Source organism: Dromiciops gliroides, chromosome 4, assembly GCF_019393635.1.
Source record: "Dromiciops gliroides isolate mDroGli1 chromosome 4, mDroGli1.pri, whole genome shotgun sequence".
Lineage (NCBI taxonomy): Eukaryota > Metazoa > Chordata > Mammalia > Microbiotheria > Microbiotheriidae > Dromiciops > Dromiciops gliroides.
In genome coordinates, this window is record NC_057864.1 from 275,099,648 (window position 1) to 275,121,661 (window position 22,014).

At 36.8% G+C, this 22,014-nt stretch overlaps 1 protein-coding gene across 2 annotated transcripts in view; it reads right to left on the reverse strand.

Moving 5' to 3' along the window:
• Positions 1-22,014, reverse strand: part of HMGCLL1 (3-hydroxymethyl-3-methylglutaryl-CoA lyase like 1) — a 258,337-nt gene that overhangs the window by 175,703 nt on the left and 60,620 nt on the right. For both annotated transcript variants that reach the window (XM_043964527.1, XM_043964526.1), the window contains exons 2-3: positions 10,818-10,895; positions 10,230-10,337 (exon numbers count right to left, since the gene is read on the reverse strand). In XM_043964527.1, the coding sequence (XP_043820462.1) occupies positions 10,230-10,337; positions 10,818-10,895 (186 nt within the window). The remainder of the gene's footprint in view (positions 1-10,229; positions 10,338-10,817; positions 10,896-22,014) is intronic.

Here is a 22,014-nt window from a genome sequence, read left to right on the forward strand (position 1 = left end):
TTTGGATGATGTTTTCTCAGTCAAAACACTGGTATAACTCACAGATTTTATGGAATCTGCAAATTGAATAAGCAAGCCATAAATGTATTCATGCAAGTTATTGATTATGTGCTAAATAACTTTATTGACCGACTGACATGATGAATGTAACAAGTCCGAGTAGAGATCACTGAACGGTTCCATGAGAGACCTTCCCCCAAGATCCTTAGGTATGTTAATAATTACTCTTTGGATCCATTTCTCCAATCAATACTGAATCTTCCTAACACACTCAGTCAACTGGCATTTATTAAACACCTACTCTGTGACAGGCACTGTGCTAAGTTCAGTGTCTGTACTACTGTATAAACCAAAACCCTTTTTATTTTCCAAAAGGATATCATGCCAGAATGTAAAGTTCTTTACTGTAAGTCAAAATATTAGAGATTTTTTTTCTAGGAATAGAAGTCAAACTCATTGTCATATGGTTTAAAGATTTCACCTTCTCCCCCTTTCGAAGATCAACACAACATTTACTCAATCCTATAATATCTTCTTGCATTCTCCATGATTTCTCAGACTATTAACAGTAGTTTGGTAATCAGATCAATATACTCATTCTGAAACTTAGGATTTACATTGTCCTTTCTATATCATGGAAGTTAGGGGCATAGCACACCCACCATGATCTAGAAAATCCATGAAAAAATTTTTGACCCTCTCTTTGTACCAGAGAAGATATCTGATTTTCTTTTTTTTTTCTTTTATGGGGTAGTTACAGTATTTTATTTTAAAATTTGGATTAAAATTTTGCCATAGGCTCTGTGTTGTCTGCTGGCCTTCATGTGTCTGATGCTTCTTCAAAACTCACCCCAAATTCACATTTAATTTCTTATGCCAACCTACAATATATTGAAACTATGATGGAGAAAGTCATGAATGTGAAAGGAATAACTGGATAACACAGCTGGGGACCCAGTGTATAAGTGCTGGAATTGTAGTCAGAAAGACCTGAGTTCAAATTTGGCTTCAGATATTTATTGCTTGTGACCCTGGGGAAGTCACTTGGCTTCTGATTGTTTCAGTTTCCTTATCTGTAAAATTAGGGTAATAATTGAATCTACCTCTCAGGATTGTTATGAGGATAAAAATGAGATAATATTTATAAAATGCCTTGAAAATACTTAAAGTAGTACATAAATTCTAGCTTTATCATTATTACTATTTAGGTCTAATGACATGAAATCATGAGAGATATATTAATGCTCTCCTACCATGTTTTTTTTTTTATCTTAGCTTTTATTTCCCTCATGGCCATTGCTATTTTTTTCTTCCTATGCCAAAGGTCATTTTACTTGGAGAGAAATAATTGTTTTCCTTGGTAGAAAATCCAATCATGATGACCAGGAGTGTGTTTTGTCCTTTTTCATTTAAAAATATGCATTATGGTACTTCTTCCCTTTTTAAATACAAATGAGTATTACTTAATAAAGTAAAACATACTGTTTAAATTACTTAGGTATTACAAATGTTTCTCTTGGTTAAACTACTTTACTATAAATAGACCTGGCTAATTTACACCATGTCCAACCATTAGGTGGAGCTGTAGTTTTTATAGGTCCTTATGTTGAAGGTATATTTATTTTATGTCCCTATATACCCATGGTCATGTAAAAATTTCTTGGGGGAAAAGGGTTCGAGAGTTGAAAAAGCTTAAGAACTTCTGGTATATGGTACAGAGGTAAAGTGCCCCACCCTTCATGAAAGATATAGCTAAGAAAAGTCATTCCATTTGACTGATTTTGGAAATACCAGACTCATAGGATCAGTATATAGATGGAGGGGATATTTGAGGTAAAGTCTAACCTCTCATTTTAGGAAAATGAAGCATTGAGAAGTGAAGGCACTTGTCCAATGTCAAACAATAAATCTGTGAACTCAAATGGAATGTAATGCAACATGAATCAATCAATAAATGGCAGAGCAAGAATTTCAACCCATGTTGTCTGATTCTAAACCCAACCAAGGGGAATGTCCATCACACATGGGAAATAACCAAACAAGCTGTGGCATATGATTGTAATGGAATATTAATGTCCTATAAGAAATGACAAGCAGGATGATTAAAAAAAACTGTCAAGACTTATATGATCTGGTGTATAGTGAAGTGAGCTTAACCAGGAAAACATTGTACATAGTGACAGCATTATTATTCTTTGAGCAATTGTGAATGACTTAAATACTGTCAGAAATACTATGATCCAAGACAATCCCAAAGGACTAATGATAAAGCATACTATCCACCTCCAGAAAAAGAACTGATAAAATGATTAGACTACCTGAAAGCCATGATAAAAAAGAGCCTAGATAACATCTTTCAAAAAATTATCAAGAAAACTTCTCTGATATTTTAGAACCAGAGAGTAAAATAGAAATTGAAAGACTCCATCAATCACTTTCTGAAAGAGCTCCCCAAATGAAAACTCCTAGGAATATTATAGCCAAATTCCAGAGCTCCCAGTTCAAAGAGAAAATATTGCAAGCATCCAGAAAGAAACAATTCAGGTACCACAGAGTCAAATCAAAATCACACTAGATTCAGAAGCTTCTACATTAAAGTATCAGAGAGCTAGGAATATAAAATTCCAGAGGGCAAAGGAACTTGGACTACAACCTAGAATTGCCAATACAGAAAACTGAGTATAATCCTTCAGGAGAAAATTGTCATTTAATGAAAAAGAGGCCTTAACTAACTTAACTGTGGAAAAAAAAAGTGAAACAAATTTCTCTGATAAAGGCCTAATTTTCAAACATATGGAGAACTGAGTCAAATTTATAAAAATAAGAGTCTTTCCTCAACTGAAAAATGATAAAAAGAAATATGAACATATTTTAGATGAATTAATCAAAGCCATCTATGGCCGTATTTAAAAATGCTCTAACTCACTCTTTTTTCCATAAAAGCATTTTATTATTTTTCAGTTACATGTAGAGACTGTTTTCAACATTTGTTTTTATAAGATTTCTAGTTTCAAATATTTCTCCCTCCCCTCCGTCCCCCTCTCAAGACAGCAAGTTATCTGATATAGGTTATATATGTACAATCACATAAAACATATTTCTTCAATAGTCATGCTGTGAAATAAGAATCAGAACAAAAAGAAAAAAACCTCAAAAAAGAAAAACAACAAAACAATAGAAATAGTATGGTTCAATCTGTATCTAGATTCCACAGTTCTTTTTTTTCTGGATTTGTAGAACATTTTCCATCGTGAGTCCTTTGGAACTATCTTGGATCACTGTATTGCTGAGAAGAATAAATTCTATCACAGTTGATCAACACATAATGTTGTTGATACTGTGTACAATGTTCTCCTTTAACTCACTCTTAATTGGAGAGATACAAATCAAAACAATTCTGGGATACTACCTCATACCTATGACATTGCCTAATAGGACAGAAGAGGAAAATTACAAATATTGGATAGAATGTGGGAAAAATGAGACATTAATTCACTGTTAGTGGAATTGTGAGCTTATTCAACCATTCTGTAGAGCAATGTGGAACTATGCCCAAAGGGCTATAAAACTATGTATACTCTTTGACCTAGCAATAACACTACTAGGTTTGTATCCAAAAGGAGATTTAAAAAAACAAAAAGGTAAAGGACCTATATGTACAAAAACTATTTATAGCAACTTTTTTTCTAGTGGCAAAAAATAGGAAATTGAAGGGATGCTCCAATTAGGGAATGGTTGAACAAATTTTGGCAGGGGATTTTGAGGGGATACTATTGTGCTATAAGAAATGATGAGTAGCATGGTCTCAGAAAAACCCTGGGAAGACTTACAAGAGCTGATGTAAAGTGAAATGTACTCTATACCAAGTAACAGCAATATTGTCAGATGATCAGCTGTAAATGACTTAACTATTCTCAGCAATACAATGATTCAAGACATCTCTGAAGGACTTATGATGAAAAATGCTATCCATCCCCAAAGAAAGAACTGATGGTGTCTGAATACAGATTGAAGCATACCTTTTTCTTGAGGGTTTTTTTGCCTGTTTTCTTTTACAACCTGAGAAAAATGGAAATGTTTTGCATGATTACACATGTATAACCTATGAATTGCTTGCCTTCTCAAAGGCTGGGGAAGGGGAGGAAGGAAGGGAGATAAAATGGAACACAAAGTTTTAAAAGTGGATGTTAAAATTGTTTCACATGTAATTAGGGGATAATAAAATACTAAATAAAGAAAGAAAATATATACCAAAAAAAGAGTTAGCTACTGATTGAGTGCGGATTTGTGTATTGGTGTGTGGGGTTTCAAGAGGGAAAAGGCAAAGATTTGTAAGGCTGAATGACTGAGAAGATTATAGAATCACAGAATTTGAACTAAAAAGGACCTAAGAGAACAATGAATACAACACACTTATTTTACAAAAGAGGAAACCAAGATCCTGAGAGATTAAATGCTTTGTCTAGTGTTCACACAGCTAAGTGTCTGAAAGATTCAGTTCAGTGCCTTGTCCTCTACACCAGAGGTTCAAACATATGGTCTGCAATACTCCCACAAGCATCAGGAGTCAGATTAAAATGTAAGTGGGAAATACTGAACAAAATAAATAAAAATACAGTAAAACAGAGATAACATTACATTTTAAAACTAAGTCAATATCCTGCCCACAGGGATTCTTATCCATGGATTAGAGGCCCCCTTTCTAACTGAGTTTGAAATGATTGCTTTCTACCACACTTCTCCATGTTTGTGTAGTCGCTGACAGAAATAGGGAAGGCAAAGTTTATTTTGTAGTTAACAAATAGCAAGGAGACCTTTTCCAAAATGTTTGCTCTAGAGCCCAGAATTTAAATTGTATCACTGATGGAAAAATAATTTTTTATTAGCAATATTTCTAAATTGTAACTATTAGTAGAGAAAATCCAAATCTGAAGCTTCTGTCCAAAATGTCCTACTGTCTCACTACCACTTTTCCATTATCAAGGATAAGTTAATTCATCCTCACAATCTCCCCTAATAAAATGGATAAATTCCTAAGATTGAGGGCAGTCAAAGAAGAGAGAATTTCTTCCTGTAACTATTGTACTTGGACCACATTGGAAGGGTATTTAATTTATTTCTTAGTAGTTTTTGGCACTTTACCTTAGGTTCCTTTCCTTCCACAGAATTTATACAATTACTGAGCAAAGTGTAGCCACTGATCTGTTCCAATTGTTGGGAACTGAACATTTTAGGTCAGACTAATTTTAAGTGAGGTTTTATAGAAAGAGAAAGGGAACCATATAGTAGAACCAAATTTAGATGTTCATTTTCTCCAATGGTTAAGTAATTACTAAGTAATTTAAAATTTGAAGTCATATACAATGATGCTTTAAGAAGAAACTATAAAAAAGATGCAATAGAATACTCAATTAAGAGTATTAAGAGACACCTGGGATCTCTTTTTGTCTCAGCCACTAAATAGATTTGTATTGTGTCTGACCTTGGTAAATCAGTTAACTATTTTTGCTCTAATTTTTCACCTGTTAAATGAGAAGAATAATTTATTATACTCAAATCATGGGTAGCTAGGTGGCACAGTGTATAAAGTGCTGGGCCTGAAGTCAGGAAGATTCATCTCTGTGAGTTCAAATCAGGCCTCAGATGCCGTGTGACTGTGGGTAAGTCACATAACTGTTTGCCTCAGTTCCTCATCTGTAAAATGAGCTGGAGAAAGAAATGGCAAATTTCTCCAGCATTTCTGCCAAGAAAACCCCAAATAGGGTCACGAATAGTCAGGTATGACTGAAATGACTCAACAGCAACACCACCACCACCTAACTCAGAGGAGTGTTGAAAGACTGGAATAATTATACATGAAAATAGTACAAGGTCTAAGTATTTTAAAAGTTTACATGCATTTTTTCCTCCAACTATTATACTATTTTAAACTGGCTAACTAATTGAAAAATTAGCTCAACTTTACTACAATTTTTAAAACATTTAATTATGTCTTTAAAGCATTTGCATAGTATGGTAAATTAATTTAATAAAATACTATTGGCACTATAAGAAACAACAAATACTCTTTGAAAAATTCAAAGAAATAGAGTAAGATTTGTACAATGTGATAGAGAACAGAGAAAGCAGAACCATAATACACAGCATGAGTATAATAATACTCATATAATAATAAAGCAACCTAACTCAGATTAAATGAAATTATCTTTCTGGATGTTGGAGGACAGATGATGAAACATTTCCCTCCTCCAAGTAAAGAGGTAGAAATCTTTAGATTAAGAATGTTAGGGGCAGCTAGGTGGCACAGTGGATAAAGCACCAAGCACCAGCCCTGGATTCAGAAGAACCTGAGTTCAAATCTGGCCTCAGACACATGACACTAGCTATGTAACCCTGGGCAAGTCACTTAACCCTCATTGACTCACCAAAAAAAAAAAAAAAAAAAAAAGGATGTTAGGCGCGGGAGGGGGCACAGCTAGGTGGTGCAGTGAATAAAGCACTGGCCCTGGATTCAGGTGGACCTCAGTTCAAATCTGGGCTCAGACACTTGACACTTACTAGCTGTATGACCCTGGGCAAGTCACTTAACCCTCTCTGCCCTGAAAAACACACAGACACAGACACACACACACACACACAAAGAATGTTAGACATGGTGGCAGGTGTGTTCAACTGTGTTAATCAGTTTTATTTAATTTCTTCTTTGACCCAAGGTAAAGTTCTATGAATAATAATATACCAAGAAATATGGAAAAATTTAAATCAGCAACTCAATTTTAAACTAATTTGAGTAATAGTAAATGATATTATACAACTAAAATGATTCTTTTATCCCTCTAACGTTGTTGTTGTTGTTGTTGTTCAGTGGTTTCAGTCATGTGGGATTCTGTGTGACTGCATTTGGGGTTTTATTGAAAATGATACTGAAGTAGTTTGCCATTTCCTTCTCCAAGTCATTTTAAAGATGAGAGAAAAGACTATATTTGGGCTCTTCTCAGAGCCCTAAAGGCAGAGAGTCTGGTTTCAGGCCAACAGCTTTATGGCCCCAAACCTCCCAGCAGAGAGCCGCTCAGCACATGAGGTTTCTAGCTGAGGCTCCTGGGCCTTAGGCCCAATAAGGGCCTGAAGAAGGGCCTGGGTTTTGTGGGAGTCATGCTGGGCTAGGAGTTCACCTTGAGGTTCCTGAGGTGTTTCCCACATGACTCGGAGCTCAAGCCCTGACTTGAGTTTTGTTTTGAAAAGTTATGTTTACACAAGCACTGTTTAGTGGGGAATGGGGCCATTCTTACTCCAGCATAGGGTTGGGGCCTAAGGCTGCAATCTGATTGGTTGATAAACAGAACAATCTGATTAGTCAAACCCCAAGACAGTTTTCTTTCTTGAAGAGGTATGTATGTTAACACAGTATTGTTATGAGGGGGGGCAGACACTCTTGCCCAGAATAGGTTAAGGCCTGGTATTGTAGTTTGTAAAATCTGATTGGTTAACTGGCACCACCTGATAGGTTCTTAAGCTGTTACTGTTATTCTGTATAAATAGCAACTGTAATAACTGAAATGTAAATGAGGGGTATCAAAAGGCCTTAATGTGATTGGTCAGAGGGGACCCCTTGAGGGTTAAAAATAGAGGTGAGGGACCTCACTTCAGTGCACTCTCTGGCACATTTAGAAGAGTGCTCATCTTCGTGAAGATGAATAAAGCCTTCTCTCACCAACTGCTGCCTGCTTGGGATTTTTTGAACAGCAACTTGCTAGCAACACTAGGGCTGCCAACACGAGCTGCTGACACTCAAGCTGCCAACACTAGAGCTGTGCAACACGAAGAGTGGATAGCCGTGTTTCTAACACAGACAAGGAAACTGAGGTAAACAGGGTTAAGTGACTTGTCTAGGTTCATAGAACTAACAATATCTTAGTCCAGATTTGAACTCAGGTTTTCCTGACTCCATGCCTGGTGATCTTTCCACTACACCACCTAGCTGCCTCCTATACCTATGGTTTATTATTACTGTAATTGTAATGATTATTGTTCTTTCCAGCTAAATTAACATCAATTTTAACCCATTCTATTACTTCACATTGTACTTTAAAAAACCCTTTTTTCCAGGTTTTTTGTAAAATGGATGTACGCTTTAGTGGCAGGCATTTTATCATTGTTGGCTATTTTGATTATAGGTGCAGGATCCTGTGTTATATGGCACCTTGCTACTGTGGAACTTTTTTTCTTTTGGCTGTTTTCAGTAAGAAATTCTCTGCCAAGCAAAACAGTAGGAGGGAAACTATAAAAGAACTTGAAAATACTAAAAAAAGAAATAAGTGAACAAGCAGTGATCTAAACATAACTGGGAGTACCATTCCCATGACCTATGACCAACAAGGGCGGGGGGAAGAAAATGCACATGATCAAGAATGGATTTAATTTCAGAACTATAGACCTTAATCCTTAAATGGAGCAGCATTCATTCAGTCTAAATAGCATGTAAGAAGTTATGCTAAAACAAAATATTCTAACCTTAGTCTGAGATAAGATTGCTCAAAATCAGACAAATCTGATTAAAATTTCTTCCTCAAGAGGGTTTATGAAGTAAGGAGAATGATACAAAGTGGTTTCAGCAAAGAAAGCCATGTTATGAACCATCTTTCCTTTCTGCAGGTTTTGCAGCTTACCATAACAAATGAAATCAGTAAAGCTATGTGGTGATATAAGCAGCAAAGTATTTTGCTGAAACCAGGCAGTCTAAATGAACTCTGATAATATATATAATTATAAAATCAACTATGCTTCAAAAATTAATTATATGCCATCTTTGACCCTGGAACACCATTCACCTTTCAATTATTTTTTTAAGCCACAAACAGCTTGCAATACCTAAACTCAGCTTAGTACTGAAGATGAAATATGGTAATACAAAGTCTCTTGTATTTAGCATTTTTTTTTCATTTTTACAAATGGAATAATTTAAATAAATCAGATGGGGCCTGATGTAAAATTCTTTCCCTCCCCCAACCAAGGGATGAGGGGCAGGAAGACTGCTCACAGAAGACATATAATTACCTTTTGGAGGGCAGAAGTATATCAGTAGCTATAAGGGCAAACAGGTCATTTATTTGATGTTAGCCTGATGCCTTGAAAGAGTTCATTAATCTTGTAAGAGTAAACAGCTTACCATAATCATAAGATTTAGCCTGACTTCGTTTATATCTTCTGACATTTATATCTCATTTCTCCACTCAGCTTAGAGCACATCAGAAATATTTCCCCATTTTTTCTCAAAGAGGCACTACTTCCCCTTTCCATTTATACAGATATTTCTGTTAACTAGGAATAGTTGAGAAGTCTATCTGTTCTGCCCTTAAAATGGTTTTTGACTCTATCCTTCTAAATGTCATAATGTTCTAAAGCTTAACTAAGGGCTAAGCAAATTTGGCCTCAAAGGGTAAAACCAGACTACCCCCTCCCCACCAGAGGGCAATCATTTATTTGTCTGGATTTCTGTGGAGTAACCTATACCTGGGATATTCTTTAGGGATGAAAGGAAAGAGAAAAGTGGCCTTCCTTTCCTGAACATTTCCCACAGTGATCTGGCATCATGTCCATCAAGTCATGGGGAACTTGGGCGGTTAGGTGTATAGAGTGCCAGGGTTCAAATCAGGAAGATTCATCTTTGTGAGTTTAAATCTGTTCTCAGATACTTACTAGCTCTGTGAACCTGGATAAGTCACTTAACACTATTTGCCTCAGTTTCCTCATCTATAAAATAAGCTAGATTCAAAAATTAAACTATAGGAAAAGAAAAGGATAGGAAGCAGTGGCTAAAGAATGTTATTTTAATTGTTTTTCAGTACAGCAGCTGAAATGAGAAGCAGTCTATCACAATGGTTGGAGAAATAGATTTGTGGTCAAAAAGAACTCAGTTAAAAATCTACCTCAGTCACTTACTAGTTGAACAACTACAGGCATGTCACTGAACCTTTCTCATTCAGATTTTGCCTTATCAGTAAAGTTGGAAGAGCAATAGTCCCTCTAACACAGAGTTACTGGATAACATCTGTAAGTTGTTTTGAAAACCCTAAAGCACTTCTATGACTGACAATTGTAATGACTTGGAAAGAAAATAAACATTATATTACTTTCCCATTCTGGCCAGTATTTGTCTTTTCTGATTTCTCAATAATTATCTTACAAATTTTCATCAGAGACCTAATGACTGAATTCTGTATTTTACCCACCTGAGGTACCCATTTGGAAGATACAAAGCTGGTTACTTCTATTACTGATAAGCCTGTTTTGGAAAGTTGGTTGATAAACTCAATTTTGATATCTGTAGGTACAATGACCTAAAAAAGGGAAAAAAAGAATTTCCATATTAATATACTAATATAAGTCTTTTGACTTATGGTTTGTAAGAAGAAAAACATTTCATCTGAAGGCAACAGATTTAGAAAATTATGTAAGAGATGTAAAGCACTTTGTCAATCTTCAACCATAGTAATAATAAATAATAAAGCATAACAAATTCTAGTGCTTAATATTATTAAAGGAATTTCATAAATACTTACTAAGGATACATATTTGTGTATACTTATATCTGTATTCTTCCTCCAATGTAATGTAACCTCCTTGAGGACAAGGATCGTTTCATTTTTGTCTTTGTTATCACCAGGACTTAACATTGTGTCTGGCATGTAGTAGGCAATTATGAAGTATTTATCGATTGATAAGTGATGTGATTCATAAAATACTACTCTGCATAATTTTAAAAATGTGAACATTTTCAATTAATATTTAACATTAATCTTGTGAATATATCCATTTACCTTTTCATTTTGTAAGCCATCCCTGGGTCCAACTTCTACTATTTTAACATACTCAGGAAATCCTGATACTTGTGTTACCTAGGGAAAAAATGCATGAGAAAAAAGATAAATTATAAATTATCATAATTACTTGATTAAAATTGAAGTATCATTATAATTTCAAAAGTTGAAGACAAAATGTAGTCTAACTACAACTGAACAAGAATTTTCTTTATAGAAGATGTAACAAGTAGTTTCTTGTGTTTGCTTTAATAAATATTTATTGAGTCTTTTTTTTTTTTTGCCTCGCATTATTCAAGATGCCAGGATCCAAGGACATACACAAAACAATCCCTGCCTTCAAGGAGTTTACATCATAGTGGGAAGATAAAACATATGCATACATATATAAATAAAAGGTAATTTGAGGAATAAGGGAGAAATAACTTCTTGAGGGCATCAGGAAAATATTCATAGAAGAGAAAGAACTGAACCTACTGCTTAACACAGTGTCTGGTATAAAGCAGGCACTTAATATATGTTGGTGACTTAGAAGAAGGTAAGATTTCTGAGAGGAAACAGTGAGAAAGGAATATATACCATCCTAGAAGAAAGATTACACAGCTGCCAGAGACCCAAATGCAGAGATTTTTGTTGTTTAGTTGTGTCTGACTCTTTGTGACACCATTTGGGGTTTCCTTGGTAACAATACTGAAGTGGTTTGTCATTTCTTTCTCCAGCTCGTTTTACAGATGAGGAAACTGAAACAAATAGGCCTAAGTGCCTTGCCCATGGTCACACAGCTAGAAAGTATCTGAGGTCAAATTTGAACTCACAAAGATGAGTCTTCTTAAGACCAGGCCTTTTGTTCTATCCACTGTGCCAGATAGCTGCCCAATGTAGAGTTTGTGAAATAGCTATTAGTTTCTGAACATTTTAATACCAATGTAGAAAGACACTATCTCTCTCATTTTTAGAAAAAAAGTATATACCCTGGATTTGGATAAGTATCCTGGCCCATTCCTGAGGGACATGTGTCCTAGCCCTTTCTTGGGGGAATGCAGTAAACTCCCATGATCAAAACCCAGTGACTGATGTTGCTATTTAATGATAGTGTCTGAGAAGATGGAATGGGATCAATCATTTAAGAAATAAACCCTACTTTCCACCAATAAGCATACTTGGTGAAATCATTTAATTTTTTTTTTGATCCCTTTGGAAGGTCGCTTCTTTGAACTTTTAAATGGAAGTAAAGCAAGTGGGAGTGGGGATTTGCTTCTGACCACACCACCAGCTGAAATGAGGAATTACAGCAGAAGCACAAGTCCAACATGGTCTATTCCTGTCCAGGTGAGTCTACAGGCTTCCAGTTCCTCAGATTCCTTCTTCTGGTTCTTTATCTCATTTTCTGAGCATACATCACTAACTAATGATCCCAAGAAATGTATGGGACCCCAAATTAAACAGGTCTCAGCCTAAGGAGTTACTTCATAAGTAATCTTCATTTTGACAGCTTATGAATTAGGCACTAGCTACTCAGAAAGAGAAAATTTCCTTAATAATACAACTTTAGAGGAAAAAAAAGCAACGCCAAAGGAAAGATGTGGCAGTAAGGTAACCAAATCCATTTTACGAAAGGGTCAGGAAATTTGGAAGTTTCAGCCCTCCATGATAATTTAGCTGTGAATTGCTCAAACAATACAGGTCTGAAGTAAGTGAGAAATATCCATTCAGTAGTTTGACAAAGGGTGTTGACCTTCTGGAGCAGAATAGCAGAGTAGTGATTTTTTATATTTCCTATAATCATTCATGTGCATTTTTGATCCCTTTCTATATTTTCTGTGATGAAGAAAAAAAAAGTCATTCTATATGATATGCCCATATTTAACACTGAGTGCTTTCGCAAGAGGATAGTCCATCAACCACTTTGAGGAAAATACTATCTACAGATCACATCTAAGCTTTGTGTTAGAGATTTTGCCAGAACCTTACTCTAGGGTAGAAGTAAGGGCAAGGAGAGAAGCTGACCTCTTTGAGGGTCAACCCTCTCTCTAAATGAACCTGGGTCTGTGTGAATGTGGAATCCCTCAGGATTATCCACTGTGCTACAGGATACATTATGGTTTTGAAAATGTGAGAACATTTCTATATGTAATATTTTCTTAATCATACTTCCCTTAAATATTAAACATGAAACCAGACTGTAATGTGTTTAAGGACATGGATTCTGTTCTTTATTTCCTACCTTGGAAATCAACCAACAAGTATCTGAATGCCTGCTATTTGTAATGCTTTGTGTTAGTAGCTGTGGGGGAAAAGAAAAGAAAAATGAGGATCCTAGTCCCCTATAGCTGCTTTGAGAGATTTGGAGGTCTACACATCAAAAGTTTAGTAGCCACCAATCCAAAAGTATTAAGCCTTTGAATATGGGTGCATCTTACTTCACACAATGGAAAACAAAAATGGAAGGCAAATTAACACCTCAGAATGGAGGATGAGGAGGACAGTGAAATGATTAAAGACTAAAGGATACATATCAGGTGTAATGATTGGAATGACGCCACCTACTGGAGACTTGCTGTGGGAAAGCTCCACCATGAGGAAAATGCCTCAGAGGCATTGTGGCTTTTCCTTGGCGTCAGGAAATGACATTTGCTCATGGGTGCTGTCTATCAAGGCTACCAGCCAATCAACTTGAGGAGCCTCCTATGGTCTGGGAGGAGACAGGAAGGAGGAAAGGGAGCCTGCGCAGAGAGTGTGGGGGCTTTTTGGCTTCCTGACTTAATGGTGGTGGTGGCAGAGGACTTCACAGGAAATTTGAGGAAAGATAGGAATGCCAGGCTGTTAGAATTCTGTTCTCAATCTTTTTCTTTCTATTTTCCAATAAACCCTTAAAAACCTAAACTCGTTTTATCAGTGATTTTTAGTCAGTTTCCCCCCAAACTGGGGGAACAGATTAGAATCCACATTTAGAATCTTAAATTACACACAGGTTACTTCAAAAATAATTATAAACCATATTTCTGACAGGATACACAAACCTTGGTAGGCACCTGGGCTCAAGTCCATTGATCCCTAGGTCCAACAGTAAAAGAATCTCAGATCCCAGTCAGAGATCCCCTTCCCCCCTTGGCACCTGGGTTATTCCATACTCTCAGCCACTTGTCTACTTCTTCAGTATAGGATCCTATAATAAGGCAAAATCCAGATGTTTTATAGGAAAGGGTGGGGTCTCATTCAGGTGCATCTGACTGTTCTATCTCTAATGTCAAGGACAGAAGGCACCAATTTCAGAGGTTGATGGGCAATGGAAGTTTCTGGAAGTGAGAGTCCAGCTATTAAGATATCCACAGAAAGGTGAAATAAGGGACATTAAACAGAAGGGGAGATATCTCTAGAGCATCGACACCCCCAAAGCTGAAGCCAAACCACTTTGTGCAGTGGGGAAGGAATCCTTATATCTTAGTTATAGGAATGGTTGGTAAGCATTTAGAAAGGAAAGTGATGATAAATGAAAGCCAACATCAGTTCTTCAATAGCAGAACATGCTGGATTCTTATTTCCTTTACTAATGATATTAGAATTATTGACTGGGGAATGCCATGAATATACATAATATACTTCAGCAACAAATTTTTATGATATCCTTGTGTAAAAGATTGAATCGAAGGTTAGATAATAACTTAAGTTGATTCAGAAATGGTTATATGAAGGGTCACTTTCAAACTGGAAGGCTTTCCATGTACTATCTCAAGGATTTGCCCATTGACTATTGACCAGCACTATGATCAGTAACTTGGATAAAGGTATAAGTAGGATATAACAAGTATAGAAATGGTAGTTTATAGACTCCATGATTTAATAGACTTAATCCCATCACTATGTTGGACTGAGGCAAATTTTGATACTCAACACTGTTTCAGTTCACCCTAATTTGCTTCTCCCTTCTGATTGGAGAGCTGGAGGGTGGTTCACTGAGTTCTTCCCACAATCTTCCTTTACAGAGGGCTCACAACCTTCCAGAACTACATTCTACATCAGCAGCTCTACTTGAACAGCAATTCCACAGAACACCTTGCTGTCTTCCTCACCTCTTTTTTCAGCTTCCTTTTCTGTATTTTCTTCTTCCCATTAGACTGGAAGCTCCTCAAAGCCAGAGATCATCACTTTTTTCTTATTTATATTCTTAGTGTAAGGCACAGTGCCTGAGGCAGTATAGGTACTTAATAAATGTTTAGTTAATTGAAAATGAATTAAGTTGCTCATGGAGTTAGAACTAGAAAGGATGTTGACAGATTAGAATGAAAGGCTGAATCTAACAGAATGAAAATACATAAGGGTAAATGTAAAGCACTTCACTAGAGTTAAAAAAAAAGCAGCTATACAATTACAGAATGGTAGAGGCTCACCTGGCAGGTAGGTGGCTCAGCATATTGAGTGCCAGGCCTGGAATCAGGAAGACCTAAATTCAAATCTAACCTCAGACACTTACAAACTGTATGACCCCAAGCAAGTCACCTAACCCTGTTTGCCTCAGTTCCCTCATCTGTAAAATGAGCTAGAGAAGGAAATGGCAAATGACTCCAGTATCTTTTCCAAGAAAATCCCAAATGGAGTCATGGAGAGTAGGAAACAACTGAACAACAAGAAAAAAGCTTAGCTAAATAGAGGATGCCATGAAAGGCATTCTAGGTTTTTATTAAAATGTAATATGAGTCAATATGTGACATAGAAGAAAAAAATAAAAGCTAAGTGATCTCAAACTGTGTTAAGAGGCAGGAGGAGGATGAGAAACTGGTCTTTATCTCTTTAGCCTGCCCAGATCACAGCTGTGATATTATGCTCGATTCTGGGAGCTACTCTGTAGGACAGTTTAAAAAAAAAAAGACAAAATGGATTAGTGTACTTCCAGAAACTTGTGAGAGTACAGGAGAAAATGGCATGTGAGGACAGGCTGAATGAACTGGAAATGATAGTACAGTTGAAAGAGCCCTGACACTAGGCCTATGTTTAAATTCTGCCTTGTATGTTCACTATGTAATTTGAACAAATAATTTAACCATCCTGGGTTTGTTTATCTTTATCTATAAAATAAGGAGTTTGAAAGAGATGATCTCTAAGGTCAGTCCTGGTTCTAAATCTGTAGATTAAAGACTTTTCTTACGAGAAGCATTATTTTTAATGCAATCGGGGTTAAGTGACTTGCCCAGGGTCACAAAGGAAATAAGCTTCCGAGGCTGAATTTGAAATCAGGTACTCCTGACTCCAGGACTGCTGCTCTATCCACTATACCTTTTAGTAGCTTCTATGCAGAGCAATTTTAAGGGCTATCATGCAGACGAAGGATTAACTTTGTTCTATTTGGAACCACGTGACAGAACTAGGACTAATGGGTCGAGGTTATAGACAAGAAGTTTAGCTCCTTTATCAGCAGAGGTCTTAATGTGGACACCAGATGCCCATTTATTGTGGATATGATAGAGGGAATTTCTGTTCAGATGTGGGTGGGATTAGATAACCTCTGACTTTGATATTTAAATATTCAGTGCTACTCCATCCAAGGCAAGAACTATAATATCTGTTGTATTAGCTTCCATATATGAAGGCAGTGTAATAGATCTAAGATTCCTAGAACTTATGTTTTGAGATTTCTCTTTTCTAGGTGATATGATATATTTCTATTGATGTATCCATAATAGTACATCTACAAAATTGTTAGAAGAAAATAGTGCAATCTGTGACTAGAGGACAGAACAAAACTAACTTGTCATTTTGAGGATCAAATCTGTTATTTGGTCTTATACGTATGATGTCTTCTAATTCGTGGGCTAACTGGCCACAAATGGTCCTTATTAAGTTGTTTACAGCCCATCTTTCATAATTCCCACAAAATCATGCATCACTATAAGAGATGGAGATTACAAAGTAAAAAAGTGACCATATTTTGAATTGGACTAGGGTTTGGCATGGGATAACGTGAGACAGAGGAGAGAAAATGAAAAGGACCTTCCTTTCTATTGTTAAGGGCTAAAATTCTAGCTAGTCTGTCTAAAATATCCAATGAGTGGTCGCCAATAAATTATAAGCTTTAGCAAGAGTTAGACTTTTAAGCATTTATTAAGGAGAATAAGAATTTGGTAAAGAGAGAGAGAAAGGCCTAAATTCCTATCTATTAAAGGGAGAGCGCATTTCTAGCTCCGCTCTCCACCAGAGTCCAAAGGAAAGAGAGTCAGACAGAGTGCTACTCTCTTCCTTCTTCCTCCCACTACCCAACATCACTTCCTGATGCCAAAGAAAAGACTCCTGGTCTTGCCCTCAAAGACCTTTGCTTCATGGGCAGAACTCTTCTACAGTAAGTCTCCAGCAGGTGGCGTCACTCCAATTGTTACAGTTCCCTGCTTTGTTTCCTCAAGAAACGGTGCGTTTCCTTGATGAAACAGTCAAAAATAACAGAATATAATAACCTATGCTAACTAACAATATGTTAATAACAATATAGAAAAGGAAGAGAGGAAAGTTTTGTCCAGAGGGGCAATTTTTTTTGTCCTCATGAACCGACGCTTTGACATTGGTCTTGGAAAGGGAGGGCCTCTGCAGAGAGTACATGTTACAGATGGTGTATATTATAACAGAAAGAGAAAAAGAAAAAAACAACAAAAACAAAACAAAACTTTTCATTTAAAGTCTCTGAAAGTCTTTTCTCAGATGTCCTCTAGGTGCAGTCGTGGAATGGAAGTCTTTTCAGGGGTTGATGTGTGGATGCTGGTAATCAGCCAGGAAAATTTCCTACAAAATTGAGCTTAACACAACTTTAAAATAGCTTTGTCAATAATCAAATCAAACAATGAAAGTTCTCAAAAACATGTCTAAGGGAATTCAGAATTGTGTAATTTAAGATTCTATATGTGGATTCTAATCTGTTCCCCCAGTTTTGGGGGAAACTGACTAAAATCACTGATAAAATGAGTTTAGGTTTTTAAGGGTTTATTGGAAAATAGAAAGAAAAAGATTGAGAACAGAATTCCAACAGCCTGGCATTCCTATCTTTCCTCTAATTTCTTGTGAAGTCCTCTGCCGCCGCCACCACCACCATCAAGTCAGGAACCCAAAAGAGAGAGAGCTCTCCATGCAGGCTCCCTTTCCTCCTTCCTGTCTCCTCCCAGAAAATAGGAGGCTCCTCAGGTTTAAAGTTAGGAGGACAACTGGGAAATCTCAGACTTACCAGTACCCGTAATCCTGAATCTTCATTCCCACATTCAAAATATCATATAGCAGAACTGGCCAAAGAGTGCCTTTCATGAGCCAGCTTTGTGCACAAGGGAAGGAATCTAGGGTAATAATTGAGTAATTGCTAGGTATACTAGTTATAATACTCAAGTCACACAAAAAAAAATACTTGTCACCCCCTTTAGATTGGGCCTAAAAAGTTCCCCAAAGGGGCAGCTAGGTGGCACAGTGGATAGAGCACCGGTCCTGAAGTCAGGAGTACCTGAGTTCAAATCTGGCCTCAGACACTTAACACTTACTAGCTATGTGACCCTGGGCAAGTCACTTAACACCAATTGCCTCACTTAAAAAAAAAAAAAGTTCCCCAAAGCTGCCCCATGTTCTAGATACGTTATAGGTCAAGCTGTCTCTAACCAATAGCTCAAAAGCTTTTACAACTATGTTTACTTTTACTTTTGAAAGGATATAGTTAATTGCAAAGAATTTAACCAAAAAAGAAAATTAATAAAAATAATAAAACATTCATTCCATAGATCTTGAGCTCATACTACCACAAATACTCACACCCTTAGTTAGTATAAAGAGTGAACATACACAAAAGTAACAGTCTGCAAAATAAGGGGTATGCATAAATCAGTACCACAAATATTAAATACACATATGAGGAACACGTGTAACAAGAAATCATATGTGGAGGGGCATCACAAGCCTCTGATATTTCCAAGCTGCCTGGGTCTTCTGGTGATACCATTGTGATGATTTCTTCTGGGCTTGATCCATGCCAGGATGACCCTCCACTATTCCATGCTGGGTAGTATGTTTTTTGCTCCAACTTGTAGTCAGCTAGACGTAGTCACATAATTTCTATTGCCATATCCACAAGGTGGTTAGTACCTCTTTTTCCTGCAGGAAGAACTGTAGCTCTATAAGCTAGCTATTTTAGCTACTTCAACCCATCACCAGCTCTGGCTTTCAGTTACATTCTTCAGCTGAGATGCTATTTCAAAGACCATCTGATACTCTCTTCTCTGACCACTGAAAGCTGCTGCAGTTAGTAGCCTTTTACATGTAGAAGTAATGTTTACAACAACTTTTGAGTCAGTCATTTTAAAAAAAAGAATCACGGTTTTGTGAATAAAATAACTGACTTTTTCTAGAATGATTTGAATGAATATTAGTTACAGTTAAATGTAACATAATAATAGTTCATATTTATATAGCTCTTTAAAATTTATAAAACACTTTCATTACAATAACCCTGTGAGCTAGGTAGGACAAATAAAACTATCCCCACTTTTATAAGTGAGGAAATTGAGATTCAAACATATATTAAATGACTAGCCCCAACTTTCATAGCTAGTTAGTGTCAGAGTTTATATTTAAACCTAAATATTCTATCTTCAGTTCCAAGACTTTTTTTTTTTTACATTTTGCTACATGACCCTTCCCAGAAGACCTAGCTCAAATTCTGCCTTCTAATGAAACCCTCCCTAGTTTCTCCCTATCTCTCCACCTCTCAAATGAAACCTCATAGCACTTTGTTATTTTTCTTATGTACTTTTGGATGTCAGTGTTCTGCAATGGATAGAGAAGTAGGCTTAAAGCCAAAAAGACGTGGGTTCAAATTCTGTTATCATACTAGTTGTGTGATACTGGAAAAAATCACTTAGCTTACCAGTTTTCTAAGGTCTATATAGTACTACTGATGAAATCACAGATCCAGTCCTTATCCCACCTCCCATTTTTAGCATATAAGAATCCATATTACAATTCATTCTATTCCATAAATTTAAAAGCAAGCTAAGACCTATTTATAGATAACCAAAAAGGGAAAAACATCAAATAAAAATGGAAAAAGATTATAGATAGTAATGTGACACAAAGATGGTGACTTAAAAGACAGTAACATCTTTCAACCTAACTTTCTCATCTTTAAGGGTATTATCTAACACTGAGAGTATCCTTGATTAAAATATGAGAAGGAAACAGGAAAACATTCTCAGATAATTTTGTATATAGTTGTATATATTATAAATTTGTATAATTGATGATCCCTTTCTGATTGTATTTTTACTACTCCCAAAAATTCATTTTATTTAGCAAAGAAAAATGTGACCCTAAAGTTTCTCTTTGAACACAATATCTCCTGGCTATATAGAGAGCTCATGAAAAACACAACTGATAATGCCACGGTTATATTTCTGATGCTTTTATTATCAGTAACAATCTTTAGATATCTTCAAGTAGACATTGGAAGACTTGTCCTAGGTGTAGATGAAATAATCTTCCTGTCTTAGTAGGGGTTAAGTTACTTTGACTCTGAGCTAAGGGAAAACTCTTGAATTATAGAATTCTGCAAATATCCAGGGAGGCATCAGACAAGGGAGAATGTGCTTCAAAAAGTACAAATGTATGATAAGACTATTATCTACCAGTATTTCCCTACAACATGAGATAAAGTACTTTGCAAAGTACCTGGCAAGTAGTAGGCACTACACACACACACACACACACACACACACACACATGTATACATGTATATATTCATGCATGCATATATATGCATATAAAATACATGCATACATACTTAAAAGACAGTCCTTATTCTATTCCCTCTTCCCAACATGAATTAGGTCCATACCATCCCTCTCTCTACCACAACTTGGATTAGGTGCAGGCCTCCTCTTTCCCTCCTGTGACAGAGGTGGGTTTTCTAGGAAAGGAGACAAAACAATCCTTGAACCTGATTTGCCTCTCTTTCCTTGACAAAAATTCCTGTTTCCCTAAGGCCATAAAAAGTCCTACACAGTTAGGGCCAGGGTCTTTCAGACTTAGTGGGTTACAGAAACCCTGAAAAACATCATCTCCTGCTCTGTTGACATGCTGACATTCTGACTAGTCTCATTTCCATAAGGATGTAAAAAGCATCCATCAAAGCTACAGCTAAGTAGTACTCTATCCTTATTGCTTATCTTTGGTGTTCTGAGACAAAAAAAAAACTTTTTGTTAATGGTTAACTTAGGAATGCCTAATTATATACCAGTTACGTAGCAGAGTGGTGTGGAAATTTATTTTGATTTGGGGACCCTACCTTTAGGCTGAGATTAGAAAGCCTTAGACCCTCAGAGTTTCTCCCCTCCTCCTCAGCTTCAGCTGAGCAAAAAAGCCCTGTGGGCTATACAAGAAGCCAGGTCAGACAGCTGGGGGGAAAAAAGGCCCCCAGCTCCCTCCGACCTAAGTGGAGCTATCTGAAGGATCCCGGATGGCCTGTGCTGAGGCATGAGGCTCAAGAGCACACCCCCCCCACCCAAACCAGCTGCAGCTCTGGCTGGCACATTAGCTTGGTCTGTGGGGGCAAAGGAAGCCCCAAGATTTGAGTGGAGAGAAGAAAAGGTATATATAGACCTGCGAGTGAGACAGGAGGGAGGACAGACTGGAGGACGGACTAGATGGACAAGACTTAGGGGTTCGGACGGACAAGAAGAGGTCAAGAGGCAGCTGAGGAGACAGCAAAGATTGGAGACTAGAGACAGGGCTACAAGGACACAGGAGAAGATGAGAAGGACTAGGAGCAGGCAAAAGAGAGGCCAAAGGGCAAACTGACAGAGCAGACAGACAGAAGGTTACAGGACTTAATACAAACCAGGGAAAGTGTAACGTGCCCTGAGGCCGGAGGCTGCTAAGGCCCTTATTGTATTCAAGAAGTTCTAAGCGCAGCAGGTGGGAAAGAGATGGCAGTGGAAAGAGACTGCAGGAAAGCAGTCAGGTTGTACTTTATTTCCCTGTATTCCTAATTTGAAATAGTATCTCATAAATAAACTCTGCTTTGATTATTTGGTTAAGAGGCTTCTTAATCTTTAGTCTATCAGTTTGGGAGCAGTGTGGTGGAACTTTATAAACGGCCCACATTAAATTAACGAAGTCAGATAGCCAAATAATCAAAAGTCCCCAGATTAGTCATCCATAGTTTAGTCCCCCCAAAATTAGCCCT